Source organism: Anoplolepis gracilipes, chromosome 3, assembly GCF_047496725.1.
Source record: "Anoplolepis gracilipes chromosome 3, ASM4749672v1, whole genome shotgun sequence".
Taxonomy (NCBI): domain Eukaryota; kingdom Metazoa; phylum Arthropoda; class Insecta; order Hymenoptera; family Formicidae; genus Anoplolepis; species Anoplolepis gracilipes.
This window is the reverse complement of record NC_132972.1, coordinates 2,363,517-2,380,152: the sequence shown is the minus strand read 5'-3', so window position 1 is coordinate 2,380,152 and position 16,636 is coordinate 2,363,517. Positions and strand designations below refer to the sequence as shown.

At 37.0% G+C, this 16,636-nt stretch overlaps 1 protein-coding gene across 8 annotated transcripts in view; it reads left to right on the top strand.

Annotated features, from left to right (window-relative positions):
• The window catches only part of Dpy (fibrillin-like protein dumpy), a 108,535-nt gene that overhangs the window by 73,016 nt on the left and 18,883 nt on the right, over positions 1-16,636 (top strand). For 7 of the 8 annotated variants that reach the window (XM_072889002.1, XM_072888997.1, XM_072889001.1 and 4 more), the window contains 28 exons: positions 1,694-1,996; positions 2,250-2,552; positions 2,843-3,160; positions 3,395-3,715; positions 4,017-4,325; positions 4,616-4,942; positions 5,040-5,348; positions 5,508-5,813; positions 5,979-6,296; positions 6,515-6,841; positions 6,915-7,229; positions 7,532-7,855; positions 7,948-8,253; positions 8,336-8,641; positions 8,722-9,036; positions 9,128-9,451; positions 10,010-10,321; positions 10,435-10,758; positions 10,869-11,174; positions 11,295-11,600; positions 11,716-12,033; positions 12,977-13,303; positions 13,407-13,727; positions 13,969-14,298; positions 14,421-14,726; positions 14,840-15,145; positions 15,255-15,572; positions 16,054-16,386. In XM_072889002.1, the coding sequence (XP_072745103.1) occupies positions 1,694-1,996; positions 2,250-2,552; positions 2,843-3,160; positions 3,395-3,715; positions 4,017-4,325; positions 4,616-4,942; positions 5,040-5,348; positions 5,508-5,813; positions 5,979-6,296; positions 6,515-6,841; positions 6,915-7,229; positions 7,532-7,855; positions 7,948-8,253; positions 8,336-8,641; positions 8,722-9,036; positions 9,128-9,451; positions 10,010-10,321; positions 10,435-10,758; positions 10,869-11,174; positions 11,295-11,600; positions 11,716-12,033; positions 12,977-13,303; positions 13,407-13,727; positions 13,969-14,298; positions 14,421-14,726; positions 14,840-15,145; positions 15,255-15,572; positions 16,054-16,386 (8,838 nt within the window). The remainder of the gene's footprint in view (positions 1-1,693; positions 1,997-2,249; positions 2,553-2,842; positions 3,161-3,394; positions 3,716-4,016; positions 4,326-4,615; positions 4,943-5,039; positions 5,349-5,507; positions 5,814-5,978; positions 6,297-6,514; positions 6,842-6,914; positions 7,230-7,531; positions 7,856-7,947; positions 8,254-8,335; positions 8,642-8,721; positions 9,037-9,127; positions 9,452-10,009; positions 10,322-10,434; positions 10,759-10,868; positions 11,175-11,294; positions 11,601-11,715; positions 12,034-12,976; positions 13,304-13,406; positions 13,728-13,968; positions 14,299-14,420; positions 14,727-14,839; positions 15,146-15,254; positions 15,573-16,053; positions 16,387-16,636) is intronic. The other variant, XM_072889005.1, reaches the window with a different exon arrangement.

The following is a 16,636-nucleotide window of genomic DNA, read 5'->3' as shown; positions in this document are numbered from 1 at the left end:
AAATTTATCTTTGGATGTTAAAGATTATATGAAAGTTTAATTTATAATTTACTTGAATTTCTTTTTTATCGTGTCTGTTTTTAATTTAAAAAAATTTTTTGCGATCATTATTTAAATTTATTATTATTATTAAAATATTATTAATCAATAAAAGGGGGCTTTAAGAGCCAAATGCAAGACTAAAAAACTTTATCGTTGTTGAAAATATTTGAATTTCTTTTAATAATAATAAATTAATAATAATAATGTTTTATAATAAAGGCTAAGGTTCTCAATTCAGAAATAAATTAATCAATAAAAGGGAGCTTTAAAAATCAAACGCAAGATATAGGGGCGTAAATAAAAACTATGTTTAAGGAAAATAAATTCAAATTTATTCAGCCGTTTCAGTCCTTCTTCGGACCATTCTTATACAAAAATAATAAATGAACAGTGTGATCAGTTTCAAATGTAGAATAGCATGCAACTCAAATGCACTCTCAAATATAACGCCATAACGGCGAGATTAAAAAATACAAAGAAGCCGAAAGGAAACCCTTCACAAACACAAGTATGCGAGATAATGCGCAAGCAACCGTCTCTCACCGAGTCAACCGCACAAGTGAAAACCACAAGGTCAGAAACTGTTTATCAAGCGTCAATAATGAAACACGACTCTTATAAGAGAGGGAAAGTATGGATTAAATAAAGGACGAAAACTCTCAAAGAGGCATATTTTCCACAATCGATATGTATGCCTGATGTAAACTCTGTATCTTCTTGACGGTTCAAATCGTTCTTCTGACGCCTAATAAACAACATTTCCGACACAGGTCTCTTTTTCAAATAGGGTTCCGCATCCAAGATTTCAACATTATCCCCGTCGAATTCATGATTAAATATCATGATTAAAAATAATCATGAATTTGACTGGGCTAATGATGAAATCTTGCAGCTTTATTTAGAAAAGAGACTTGAACCGTCAAGAAGATACAGAATTTTTATATCAAGCATACATATCGATTGTGGAAAACGTGCCTCAAGTTTGAAAGTTTCCTTCATTTAATCCATACTTTCCCTCTCTTATGAGAGTCGTGGTTTATTATTGATGCCTGGTAAACAGTTTCTGATCTTGTGGTCTTCACTTGTGCGTTTGACTCGCATACTTGTATTTGTGATGGGTCTCCTTTCGGCTCCTTTGTATTTTTTAATCTCGCTATTATAGCGTTACATTTGGAAGTGCATTTGAGTTGTATGCATTTCTACATTTTAAACTGATCACACTGTTCATTTATTATTTTTGTATCGCTGAGGATGGTCCGAAGAAGGATCGAAACGTCTAAATAAATTTGAATTTATTTTCTTTAAACATTGTTTTTATATACACTTCTACATCTTGCGTTTGGTTCTTAAAGTCTCCTTTTATTGATTAATTTATTTCAGAATTGAAATCCTATTAGGTTTTATTTAAAAATATTATTATTCATTATTATTATTATTAATTTATTATTATTAAAAGAAATTCAAATGTTTTTAACAACGGTAAAGTTTTCTAGACATTTTTATGTTATTTCGTTATATCTCTGAATCAAATATGAATATAATGTTGATTCAATATTACTAGAATTGTATGGAGAGAAATTAACGCGCTATACTTTGTGTGATTTCGTTTCGGGCTATTATATTTAGTTTCCAAATTCTTTTTCTTTTATAGCAGCACCAGTAATTATCGATCCTTGCGATTTGAATCCTTGTGGTCCGAACGCACGATGTAACAACGGTATCTGTACGTGTCTACCCGAATATCAGGGTGATCCTTACGTAGGTTGCCGTCCCGAGTGTGTCACGAATACCGATTGCGCCCTCGATCGTGCATGCATTCGCAACAAATGCATGGATCCCTGTCCGGGTACATGTGGTCAAAATGCATTATGCTCCGTGTACAATCACGTACCTATGTGCACCTGTCCCGCCGGAATGGCCGGCAATGCCTTTGTTCAATGTTCCACTCTCGCAGGTACAAATAATTAATCAATTAGCGACGAATCTATAATTTCTAAAATTCCAAAAACAAAAATATTTATTATTGATAATAATCGTACATTCAAAACTTTTTGAATAGTATTACTATTTTAAAGATATTTCTATTTTTATTATTGTTTAAACAATTTGTTAATCACGTTGCTGTTCTATTATCATCGTTATTGCATTTTTCTTACGTTACATCTTTGGGAACAAATGTGAAAAAGATTTATCACCCTCATATACAGATATTCCGAAGGGAAATCCTTGCTCACCTTCCCCCTGCGGACCCAACAGTATTTGCCGAGAAAACAACGGGCAACCGGTGTGCTCGTGTGTTGCCGGATTTCTTGGCGTCCCGCCAGCATGCAGACCGGAATGCACTGTCAGTTCCGAATGTCTTCTGACAGAAGCTTGTAGCAATCAAAAGTGTATAAATCCTTGCCTCGGTGCATGTGGAATCCGAGCTACGTGTCACGTTATCAATCACAATCCTATCTGTAGTTGTGGAGAACTCACTGGAGATCCCTTCATTCGATGCATTCCACGACGTAAGAACCTGCTCTTTTTGAAACAATCACAAAATCTTAGAAATATAATTATTGTCTTAACTATCCCAATGCAAATAAGTGATATATATGAATTTAAAAAAAATATTTTACTGATATTTTAAATTTATTCAAAGCAAGATCGATTTTATTAATTTATGAAATATTCCATTGAAATTTAAAAGAACATTTTTGTTTTGTTGTACATTTAATCTAATATTTTGATTCGTATGCTTCGATTGAAACATTCATTTATTTAGCTTTGATATTAACAATTTTCCTTTTTCAATTAGCACCCGAACCTGTTCTACAAACAAACCCCTGTGTGCCATCTCCTTGTGGAGCGAACGCCGAGTGTCAAGTGGTAGGCGATGCTCCTTCATGCTCGTGTTTACCCGAATTTTTAGGATCACCACCTTATTGTAGACCGGAATGCATTAGCAACAGTGAATGTCCCTCACATTTGGCATGTGTTAATAAGAAATGCAGGAACCCTTGTGAAGGTTCATGTGGAACTAATGCCGAATGTCGCGTGGTGAGTCACACACCCATGTGCGTTTGCCCTAGTGACTTTACCGGCGATCCATTCACCCAGTGTACAATAAAACCACGTAAGCATCGACTTTCAAATTTAATTTTTCGTAAGCAAAATTACTAAAATTATACATACAAATTTAAAACAAAAAAATTCTATAATTAATGTTTAACTTTTAATTAATCATAAAACACATTATTGAGATTTTTCAGCATGTTGTAAATTTACTTTTTCTAATTTTTGTCGAAAAATTATCGTTCAAAATTGATTTTGTTCAAAATGTTCCTTTATATCCTTATACTATTTTCAGCCACAACTCTTTCATTGTCGCCTTGTAAACCATCACCTTGTGGCTTTAACGCCATTTGTAAGGAACAGTATGGTGTTGGATCCTGTTCTTGCTTACCAGATTATGTCGGCAATCCCTACGACGGATGTCGACCGGAATGCGTTGTCGATACAGATTGCATATCCACTCTTGCTTGTATACAATCGAAATGCAAAGATCCGTGTCTTGGTGTCTGTGGACAATTTGCCGAATGTCAAGTTATTAATCATCGACCCTCTTGCACATGTATTGCCGGTTACAGCGGCAATCCCTTCCAATATTGCAATATAATTCGCGATATTGGTACGAATATTTTCTTACATATTGATATCTTGAACTTTACACACATTTATTTTGATCTTTCTTTTTATATTCTTATTATATCTAATTTAAATTTTTCATTCCATACATATTGGTCGAATCGCAAAATTTATTATATATCTTAATATAATTTTGTAACTACTTACTTTTTATTTTTATTCTAAAATGTATTTTTTTTAAACGTATTATAAAATTAGATTATCTTCTTTTTATATTATTATTCGATAATCTTTCCTCGTGCAATCTAAAAAACTTTGAAAGATACATATGTCTATTATTTTAGTTGAGACTCCGAGAGATGTTTGCAATCCATCGCCTTGCGGGCCCAATAGCCAATGTCGTGTTAATAACAATCAAGCCGTCTGTTCTTGCCTTCGAAATTTCATCGGTAGTCCACCCGCATGCCGTCCTGAATGCGTGACAAGTTCGGATTGTCCGCTCGCACTTGCTTGCGTGAATCAAAAATGTCAAGATCCCTGCCCTGGATCTTGCGGTAGCAATGCAAATTGCAGGGTCATCAAACATAATCCAATTTGTTCTTGCAAGAGCGGCTATACCGGAGACCCATTTACCGTTTGTTTCCAAACACCTGGTATGAACTTTAACTTTTGTCTAATATTGTTTTTTTCAATCAATAATTTAAATTCGTTTCTCGATATAACATTCATTTTGAAAATACTTTGAAAATTATTTATATAACTATTCAATTAATTTTCCCCAAATCGGGAAAATGCATAATGACATTTGTCGATGATAAACTAAATTTCTGACACAATAAAAAATATTTTTGTCTTCACTCGCGATTTAAGACGAATGTTGCATCGAAATATCAAAGTACATAATACACAATTAATTTAAATTTTAAAACCATCATAATTGCAGTGAATCCGCCCATTGTAAATGACATTGTGAGAGATCCATGCACCCCGTCGCCTTGTGGCGCATTTTCTGAATGTCGCGATATAGGAGGAGTGCCATCGTGTTCTTGTTTGCCAACGTATAGAGGCAGCCCTCCAAATTGTAAACCAGAATGTACAATCAACGCGGAATGTCCGTCCAATATGGCTTGCATGCGACAAAAGTGTAGGGATCCCTGTCCAGGTTTATGCGGCATAATGGCTGAATGTAGCGTCGTGAATCACGTGCCAATTTGTTCATGTTTAGCCGATTATACCGGCGATCCTTTCGTTCAGTGTTCCATAAATTCATGTAAGATTCTCTTACGAATACTATATAATTTTAATTTTAATTTTTTTAATCATATATGTTAACATATCTTGATCCTTTTTTCACGCGATTATTATAGTTCCTACTCAATTGTCTAAACCGGACCCATGCACACCTTCGCCTTGCGGACCTAATACGCAGTGTAACGGAGGAATTTGCACTTGCATAATAGAATATTTCGGAGATCCGTACAGCGGTTGTCGCCCACAATGCGTATTGAACAACGATTGCCCGAACACGCAGGCATGCGTACGAAATAAATGCGTGGATCCTTGTCCAGGTGTTTGTGGCCAAAATGCCGTGTGCAATGTATACAATCATGTTCCCATGTGTACTTGTCTCGCAGGAATGATTGGAAATGCTTTTGTCTTGTGCTCTCCCGTTCCAGGTATTTAAAAAAAAAATTCTCAATATATAATATATAAAGCAATATTGCTATATCAAAATATTGATCATCTTTTATGAAAATATTTATATTTTTAATATCAAATTTTTGTCTTCTATAATTTTTACTCTAATTAAAATCTTTTCTCATCGTATATTATAGCACCCTCCGTTAGCAATCCATGTAGTCCGTCTCCATGCGGTCCGAACAGTCAATGCAGACAAAATAACATGCAGGCCGTATGTAGTTGCATAAACGGATTTATCGGAGCACCTCCGACTTGCAGGCCCGAATGTGTAATCAGTTCAGATTGTCCGAAGAACGAGGCGTGTACCAATCAAAAGTGTCGGGATCCTTGTCCAGGAAGTTGCGGACGCAATACAATTTGCAATGTCATTAATCATAATCCCGTTTGTGTCTGTCGTCCTGGAATGACCGGAGATCCGTTTATTAATTGTTACCCACTTCGTAAGAAATATTCTTTCAAAGATATATTTTCGAATATCAATCATTTTTCGAATTTTCTTTTCCGCAATCGATATTTTATTTATTTCGAGCATCAATATAATATAATTTCAATATCATGTCCCGCAGTATAATTTATTAACAATTTATTAATTGCTATCTTTAAAGCTGAAGAGCCATTACCCGTGCTTAATCCATGTCAACCGTCACCCTGTGGACCAAACGCGCACTGTCAAGTAATCAATGATCAATCGTCTTGCTCGTGCTTGCAAGAATTTATTGGCTCACCCCCGAATTGTCGGTACGAATGTATCAGTAATAGCGAATGCTCGAATAAAATGGCCTGCATCAACCAAAAATGTCGCGATCCATGTGTCAATGCATGCGGAATCAATGCTGTTTGCAACGTTGTTAGCCACACGCCGATGTGCGCGTGTACATCCGGTTATACCGGCGATCCATTCACGCAGTGCTCCCCCGAACGATGTAAGAGAATTAATGAATTTTTCCAACTATAATATTTTTAAAAATCAAACATCTTTATTTTTCCTCCTTATTAATTTATCAACTTTTTTAGACGATATATGTAAAAAAAAGAAATTGTTAGCATTAAATTATTATTAAAAATTTGAAAATCATAATTCTTTATTAGCTACTTTTACAGATAAATCTATAATCTTTCTATTTGCTTTTACATATTTTAGTTGATATACAGCCTAGCACAACCACACCGTGCACACCATCTCCGTGTGGTGCGAATGCAATATGCAGAGTTTCGCAAAACGCCGGTTCTTGCTCATGTTCCCCCGATTATGTGGGTAATCCCTATGAAGGATGCCGACCTGAATGCACACTGAATTCTGACTGTCCTTCCAATCAAGCATGTATTGGTCTAAAATGCAAAGATCCGTGTCCAGGAACGTGTGGCCAGAACGCACAGTGTTATGTCATTAATCATACACCTACTTGCACCTGTTTCGAACGATTTACAGGAAATCCATTTATATACTGCAATCTTATCTCCGAAGCCCGTAAGAGATTTATGTAAATTAATCGTCGCGTTTTAGAGACGATTATCTACAGCTAATACTGATTTTCTTACAGCGGTTGTATCAGATAACGTTGATCCCTGTCAACCATCTCCTTGTGGACCATACAGTCAATGTAAACCAAATAATGGTCAAGCTGTTTGCTCTTGCCTTTCAAATTATATCGGCGCACCACCCGGTTGTAGACCCGAATGTACAGTTAGCACAGAGTGCGCGACAAATCGCGCCTGCGAAAATAACAAGTGCATCGATCCTTGTCTAAACTCTTGTGGTCAGGGAACGACATGTAGAGTCGTGAATCATAGCCCAATATGCATGTGTAAATCCGGGTTCAGCGGTGATCCTTTCACACGCTGCACATTTATACCACGTAAGCGGCGCAAATTTTTACTTTAGACATAATATTTATTTATTTATATTTTTAAGAAAATATCAATATCTTGCCATTTCTTAGATATAACTGTCTTTGTAATATAAATACTGTCTTTTATTTTGACTTCAAGTTTAATTAATGGCAAGAGAGATTATAGTTTTTGAAAACTTTAAAATATTAATAATAAAGACTAAAATATTAATTACATTTTTGCTTAAAAAAATAGTCGTATAATTAAATATTATTTAAAAAAATTTTTTTAATAGTTTGATCTCAAAATTTTGTGCTTTAAATTTTAGCTACTCCATTACCAAGTCTGCCCTCGGACCCTTGCATACCCTCTCCGTGCGGACCCAATTCGCAATGTCGCAATGTCAATGGTTATCCATCCTGTTCTTGTATGAATAATTATATTGGTACACCGCCAAACTGTCGTCCTGAATGCATCATTCCCGCTGATTGCCCGAGTAATCAGGCTTGTATTCACGAAAAATGCCAAGATCCTTGTCCAGGTTCTTGCGGTTTGAATGCCGATTGTGTCGTTCACAATCACATTCCAATCTGTAGATGTATAGAGAGTTATACTGGTGATCCATTTATCGGTTGTCAACCTATACCAATCAGTAAGTTACTCTTTCGCTTAATTGATTATAAAATGTTTATTTATTTTTACTACACGCACGTGATTTAAACTAATAATATTACTATGATGTAGACGATGTACAAGTGCAGACTGATCCATGCAGTAAATCACCCTGTGGGCCAAATGCTCGATGTAACAACGGTATTTGTACTTGTTTACCTGAATATTTCGGCGATCCATACTTTGAATGCCGACCAGAATGTGTATTCAGTGCTGATTGTTCGGCCGATAGAGCGTGCATACGAAATAAATGCGTAGATCCCTGTCCAGGTACTTGTGGACAAAACAGTTTATGCAACGTTATAAATCACACACCGATGTGTAGTTGCCCTCCCGGTACCACCGGAAATGCGTTCATCTCTTGCGTTGTAATGAAAGGTACGATATTTAGGACGAAAAAAATATCCGATTTATATATACGCTCGAAGATACAAGTTAATAGTATTACTTTTTCGCGTAGTTCCATCCGTGACAAGACCGTGCAGTCCGAATCCCTGCGGCCCGAACAGCATATGTCGTGAATTAAATGAACAGGCTGTGTGCACGTGCGCGCCGGAATTCCTCGGATCACCGCCCCTCTGCCGACCCGAGTGTACTCTCAGCTCCGATTGTCGGCCAAACGAAGCTTGTACCAATCAGAAATGCAAAGATCCTTGCCCCGGTACATGCGGCATTCAAGCGAGATGCGTAGTCATCAACCATAATCCTGTTTGCTCGTGTCCCGAACGTTACACAGGCGATCCATTCGTCAGATGCGATGTCATGAGTAAATACAATATAAAGTTGATATTCAAGTGTAAATCCGCCCCAGCCACCTACTAAAACAGAAACGTATTGTTACTCTAGAGCCAGTAGCGCCTGCGATAAACCCTTGTCAACCTTCGCCCTGCGGTCCGTACGCTCAGTGCCAAGTCATTAACGATCTACCGTCCTGTTCGTGCCTGCCCGAGTACAGAGGCTCGCCTCCGTATTGCCAACCTGAATGCATCTCTAATCCCGAATGTCCTGGTCATCAGAGTTGCGTGCGACAAAAGTGCATAGATCCCTGCCCAGGTCTATGTGGAGAGAATGCGGAATGTCATGTGGTGCAACACGTACCTCATTGCGTCTGTTCTTACGGTCTCACCGGAGACCCGTACACGCGTTGCACGGTGATACCTCGTAAGAGAACCTTTCAGCAGACTATAGTCGATCATACATTTCTTTTTGCGCGACGTTACTTAATCCTTTCTGCCCTTTTGCCCTGTTTTAGCATACGAACAAGAACTGGAACCAGAACCGTCGCCCTGTGCAAACTTCGATTGCGGCACGAACGCGATATGTAGAGAACGAGACGGCATAGCAATCTGTCAGTGTATTTCTAATTACGCTGGCAATCCGTATTTAGCATGTCGACCCGAATGCGTTATCAATCCCGACTGTTCATCCAACTTGATGTGCGTAAGAAACAAGTGCGTCAGTCCCTGTGCTGGCGTGTGCGGCCAAAATGCCGAATGCTCGGTTGTCAATCATCAACCGATGTGTACATGTCTCCCCGGATATACTGGAGATCCCTTTGTTTCTTGTTTCATAGATAGTAAGTGTCATCAATCTCACACAGCTCTAATTTTAACAAAAACCTACGATAGCTGTCTTGAATATTGTAATATTTTTATTAATTTTCTCAAGTTCTGTTATCTAATACATATTAAAATTTAAATGTGAGACTTTCTTTACTTGACGTTATTAATCAATATTTTTTATTTCATACAAAATTTTAGTTTTATATATATATAGTATTTGTGAGAAAAAGAAAATTGTATATGTAAGAGTTTCTGAAATTTTTCTAAAATATTTTATACGATATTTAAAACTCGCAATATTATATTATAGTTTTCAGAAAAATATTTTTTACTTTTACATATTTTATATTATGTTACTGATAAAATCTTTATACATAATTTATTTATTTTATCAAATGTATACGATATTTATTAATCATAATTAATTGTTGATAATTTTATAAAATATAATTATAAATCAATAGAATTGCTCATATAAACATTTTTTTTTTAATTTGATGTGAAGATGTGTATACATATACATATACACACTCTTATTTGAATATCATATTAATTTTTGGAATTTTTCCCAGAAATAATCTCAGATCAGAACGTTTGTGCCCCATCACCCTGCGGACCCAACAGCAAATGCAAAGAAGTATCTGGACAGGCAGTTTGTTCATGCCTGCCGACGTACGTTGGAACTCCACCTGCGTGTAGACCCGAATGTGTCGCTAGCTCAGAATGTCCCCCACAATTAGCGTGCAAAGACTACAAATGCGTGAATCCCTGTCCAAGTCCATGCGGACTCAATACCGATTGCATGGTCGTTAATCACAGCCCCATCTGCAGTTGCATGCATGGTTACAGCGGAGATCCCTTCACCATATGCACGTTAATTCCACGTAAGACCATCAAATGCATAAAGAATTATATTTCTTAACCCGATCAAATATTATCTATCCTCTGTGTGTCATATGACAATTCGTCGTCAACTGTAACCCCGAATATCTTTCAGCTGTAACATCACCGATAATAGAAAAAAATCCATGCGTGCCGTCCCCGTGCGGTAGTTTCTCTCAGTGCAAGAATATCGGTGGTTTTCCCGCGTGTACCTGCTTGGAAAATTACATAGGTCAGCCGCCCAATTGCCGACCCGAGTGTATTATAAATTCAGAGTGTCCAAGTGATAAAGCCTGCATCAACATGAAGTGCGTGGATCCATGTCCCGGCTCCTGCGGCACCAATGCCCTATGTTCAGTCATTAATCACGTTCCCACGTGCAGATGTCCCGAAGGATATACAGGAAATACGTTTATTATGTGCGAGATTATAATGACACGTAAGCTAACACGAGCCATCCAATATGCCACCTATCTTGATACTCGAAGCATAATTTGAATTTGTTTAATTCCTTGTATCTCGTCAGTATATCGATTATATATTTTACAGCGATTGCACCTCCAGTCGAAGATGCCTGCGTTCCTTCACCCTGTGGTCCTAACGCGGAATGCTCAAACAGTATTTGTAATTGTATACCGGAATTCCGAGGAGATCCATATGTAGGTTGCCGTCCGGAATGTGTCTTAAATGCCGACTGTCCTCGTGATAGAGCGTGTATGCGTAATAAGTGTCTGGACCCGTGCCCCGGAGCTTGCGCCCTTAATGCATTATGCACGGTGATCGGTCACGTTCCCATGTGCAGTTGTCCTGGAAATATGACTGGCAATGCATTTAGTCAATGCACGCCTTTACAAGGTACATGAAGGTCCCGCAAAGTGATAAAACTTGCTTTCAGATTCACTGCTGCGAAATTACGCGAAGCACTCTTTTGTGAATGATTCTCGGAGATTCATGCCCGTTATTTTTATGTATCAGATATGCCACCCACTAATCCATGCGTTCCTTCGCCCTGTGGACCGAACAGCGAATGTCGCGTTATAAACAATCAAGCGGTCTGCTCCTGTGTAAGAGGATATTTAGGTAGTCCTCCGACCTGCAGACCTGAATGTATAGTCAGCACGGATTGTCCGCAGAATGAGGCTTGTAGCAATCAAAAGTGTACAAACCCTTGTCCAGGAAGTTGCGGATTAAATGCCTTGTGTCACGTAGTGAATCACAATCCGATTTGCGTTTGTCCTCCTCTTCAAACTGGTGATCCTTTCGTTAGATGTTACCAAGCACGTAAGTACGCTCAAATTACGTCCATGTTTACGGTCAATGTAATCCCATGAAATTTTTAAGGAAACTTTCGCTTTCTTCCTCTTTTTTTTTGTAAATCAAATTTTGCAATTTTTAGCTCAAGAGTTACCGTTACCTCCCTCGCCATGTAAACCAAATCCGTGCGGTCCGAATTCGCACTGTCAAGCGCGCGATGACAGATCTGAATGCACGTGTTTACCCGGTTTCGTCGGCAATCCGCCTAATTGTAGAGCAGAGTGCGTCAGTAATAGCGAGTGCGCTAATCATTTGGCATGTATCAATCAAAAATGTCAGAATCCGTGCATTGGTTCTTGTGGTGCGAACGCTAATTGTCACGTTGTTAGTCATACCCCGATGTGTTCTTGCGTGGACGGTTTCACCGGTGATCCATTTACGCAATGCGTTTTTAAAGAACGTAAGTACTATTTGAGAATTAAAACTGATACAATTTCGGCGATTTGTCAAATTTTCGATGTTGTAGATATACAAGAACATACTTTATATCAATTATATGAATAAACATAAAGGCATCTTTTGTGTCCACAATATTGAAATCAGATTGAAATCGTCGAAATAATATCGATTTTGATATCCGCTTTCTAGGATTGGGAAAGTTACTTTAAATAGCTCGTTATCGTTACTTAAAAAATAACGATTCAATTATAATTTCCATTACTTTTGATGCTAATGCAAGGCCAAGTTATATATAAAACTTAATTTCGATATTAATATTATTATCAATATAAAGTGTATAATAATTTGAATATATATATATATATATATATATATATATATATATATATATATATATATTGAATATATATTATATCTTCAAAAAACTTATTTTAAAAAGTTACAAAAAATTTTGTTTCCTTAAGATTTTCAAATTTTATAAATAGAAAAGGGCATTTTTTAGATTTTTTTTTTTAATAGATTCAATATAGTCAAACTCATCTTTTTTACCTTTAACTTTAGGCAATTTATCATATTTAATTTTAAGCAATTTCAAAATTTTGATATATAATATGCCAATTAAATCAAACTCGTTTTTAACACGCGCGCGCGCGCACAAAAGTTTATAAAAATTACATCTAATTTAAAAATCGTTAAATTTTATCTCGAAATTGTTAAAAAAATTTTTTACTCTGCATTTGCTTGTAAATCATACCGCGAAGATTTTGAAAAGTAACGACAACTGTTAAATTCATTACTGGTAACAAAGTTATTTTTCTCGTCACAGACGAAATTCATAGCAATGTTGCAAGTAATGCAATTTTTTCTCAATCCTACGGATTTATATGGAAACATATTTCTTTCTTTCATTACGAATTCCATTGTTCATTGATGTCATCTTTTAGCCACACCATTGTCATCCACACCGGTTGATCCCTGTACCCCCTCTCCTTGCGGTTCCAATGCAGTATGCAAGGAATTCAACGGTGCCGGTTCGTGTTCATGCTTGTCGAATTACATTGGTAACCCATATGAAGGATGTAGACCGGAATGCGTCCTGAATTCGGATTGTCCTGCCAATCTGGCTTGCATAAATACGAAATGTAGAGATCCGTGTCCGGGATCGTGCGGACGCAACGCATTGTGTCAAGTAATCAACCACTTGCCGGTGTGCAATTGTTATCCCAGATACACCGGCAATGCTTTCTTATATTGCAGCCCGATAGAAATAGGTGCGATATACTGAAATTAAATATACTCATTATTTGTCGCATATAAGTTTTTTATCAATTATGAAAAAAATATTTATTTGATTGAAAAATGTACTATTTTTAGAAGCGGACCATGTTGTTAGTAATCCCTGCGAACCATCACCTTGTGGACCTAATAGCTTGTGTCGCGTGCTGGATAGTACGAGCGTCTGCACTTGCTTACCCGCCTTCTTGGGCAGCCCACCAAATTGTCGCCCCGAGTGCACCGTTAGTGCCGAATGCGCCTTCAATCTGGCGTGCATCTCGAATAAATGTAGCGATCCCTGCCGCGGTTCTAGATTGTGCGGTTCTAATGCGAGATGTGAAACGATCAATCATAATCCCATATGTTCGTGCCCGCTTGGTTTTACTGGCGATCCATTTATCGCCTGCTTTGAAATGCCACGTAAGGAATCATTGTGATCAAGCATAAATTAAATAGATTAAATTATTTATTTTTAAGAAATTGCGAAATCCTTTTTTTTAAATTTTTATTCCAATATATTGTTTCCAAAATTTTTTTCTTGCTCTTATAAATATTAATAATTTTTTTTTATTTGTTTTAATTAGAAAAAATACGTTAAAATTTTATCGATGGCATTTGCTTGCGAATAAAAATGATAACAGACGCATTTTAATCTCCGTAGCTAAAGATGAAGAGATACGTCCACTTGTGAATCCTTGCGCGCCTTCACCATGCGGACCTTTCTCGGAATGCCGTGATATTCGCGATCAAGCATCGTGCGCTTGTTTATCGACATATATAGGAACACCACCCAATTGCAGGCCTGAATGTACAATTAATTCAGAATGTTCGACTAATCAGGCATGTATACAGAGAAAGTGTCGAAATCCTTGCGATGGAGTGTGTGGTGTAGAAGCAATTTGTAGCGTTCATCGTCACACACCCGTATGTTCTTGCCATCCTGGATTTACCGGAGATCCTTTCGTAATGTGTAGACCAATTCCCGAGGAAGGTAAGATTTAATGTCTGTAAAAAAATATTAATTAATTTGGGATATTAACTATATATTCGGTAATTTGAAAAATATGTACTTGGCTTCATCACAAATTAAATGCTAAAATTCGTGTTCCTTAGACACCACAACACTCGTACCAACGGATCCGTGCTTAAATTGCGGCGCAAATACACAATGCTTTAACGGTGTGTGTTCTTGCCTCCCCGAGTATCAAGGAGATCCATACTTTGGATGTCGTCCGGAATGTATTTTGAATTCCGATTGTCCGAGAGATAGGGCTTGCATTAAGAACAAGTGTCGAGATCCGTGCGATCTAGGAATCTGCGGTTTCAATGCCTTGTGCTCCGTCGGAAATCACATACCGATCTGCACTTGCGCGCCGAGAATGTCCGGCAACGCCTTCATAATGTGTTCCCCTATAGACGGTACTCATTCAATTAATTTTGAAACGTGTCGATCGTTCCAAACGATCGATATCAACTTTATAATTGAATTGTTATCTTTCTCCCTTGTAATTGTCCTCTTAATATTTACATAGAATCGACAACGAAAGATCCGTGCAATCCGTCACCGTGTGGACCAAACAGTCAATGCCGAAAAGTAAAGGATCAAGCTGTCTGTTCTTGTCTCCCTGGATACTTGGACGCGCCACCCAATTGTCGAGCCGAGTGTATTATCAGCTCTGATTGTCCCGCCAATATGGCCTGCAATAATCGAAAATGCATAGACCCATGCCCTGGGACGTGCGGTATCAGAGCGCAATGTATAGTTGTCAATCATAATCCGATTTGTTCTTGTCCCTTCGAGTTGACCGGCGACCCCTTCACCCAGTGCATCCCCAAACGTGAGTAACTTAATGACGTACGATATGTATATTTGTCAGTCATAATATTATATTAATAGTCAGGATAATATTTAGGGAAACATTCTTGCATTCTTTATTTTTTCAACAGCAACAGAATCTCCAATACCGGTTAACCCTTGCGTCCCATCTCCCTGTGGAATTAACAGTAAATGTGAAGTTATAAACAACGCACATTCATGTTCCTGTTTGCCAGAGTTTATCGGCAGTCCGCCGAATTGTAGGCCAGAATGCATTAGTAATAGCGAGTGTTCCACGCAATTGGCGTGCATCAATCAGAAGTGTCGCGATCCATGTCCAGGCTCTTGCGGTATTAATTCTGATTGTCGAGTAATAAGCCATACACCTATGTGCGTTTGCCTCACTGGATTCGAAGGAGATCCATTTGTGCTATGTAATCCCAAGCAAAGTAAGTGCAAGTCGTGTATTCATGTCTAGGATGATTTAGAATTACAAGATGCGCTTCTAATTACAGATATTCCATAACTTCAATTTTTAACATTAAATGGCAATTACATTAAATTCTCTCTTGTGTCAAAAAATAAATTAAAATTAATTGAGAAAGAAAATATATATTATTGTTATTTATCTTTTTGTTATTATTTACATTTATATATATATATATATATATATATATATATATATATATTTATAATTACTGCATACATTTATATAATTTATTTTTGTTTATTTATTATGTGTGCTTTTTATATTTTTAAAATTTGTTGTGCAAAATTATTTGACAATTACTATTTTCTTAAGTTTGCTTTCTGATATCTGTGATTAGAAATATGTATTCAGTGATTCTAAAATATTTGATATGTTGATGATTTATTGCAGCAATCAATGTTATTTTAAGAGTATATCTGACATACCTGAAATTTTTATAGGCGATGTCATAAATGCCGTAAAACCAACACCTTGTATTCCGTCACCGTGCGGCTTTAATGCGATATGTCGTGAATTAAACGGTGTTGGTTCTTGCTCATGTCTATCGGATTATACAGGCAATCCATACGAAGGCTGTCGTCCCGAGTGCACAATAAATTCCGATTGTACCGCAGACCGTGCATGTATCGGATCAAAGTGTCAAAATCCTTGTCCAGGTTTTTGTGGGTACAATGCAATTTGTCAAGTAGTGAATCACGCGCCATTATGTACATGTCAACCTGGATACAGTGGCAATCCGTTTGTCTCGTGTAACAGAATTATGCAAGATACGAGTAAGTGATTTACAGACTCGCGCAGGAAATTTCTAGTTTGATCAAATCTGATAGTTTTGCGAGGAATTTATCGAAACATTTTATTTTTTAAACTAATATTCTTGCAATTAATTACAATTCAATAGCATCTGTAGAAGGTAAATTTCGCATAAAAATTAAGGAAATTATAAATTGATTAATTATTTAATTAATTTAATTATAAATTAATTATTTTTTAAATAATTTTCTACAATTATGGCATTAATTTTTT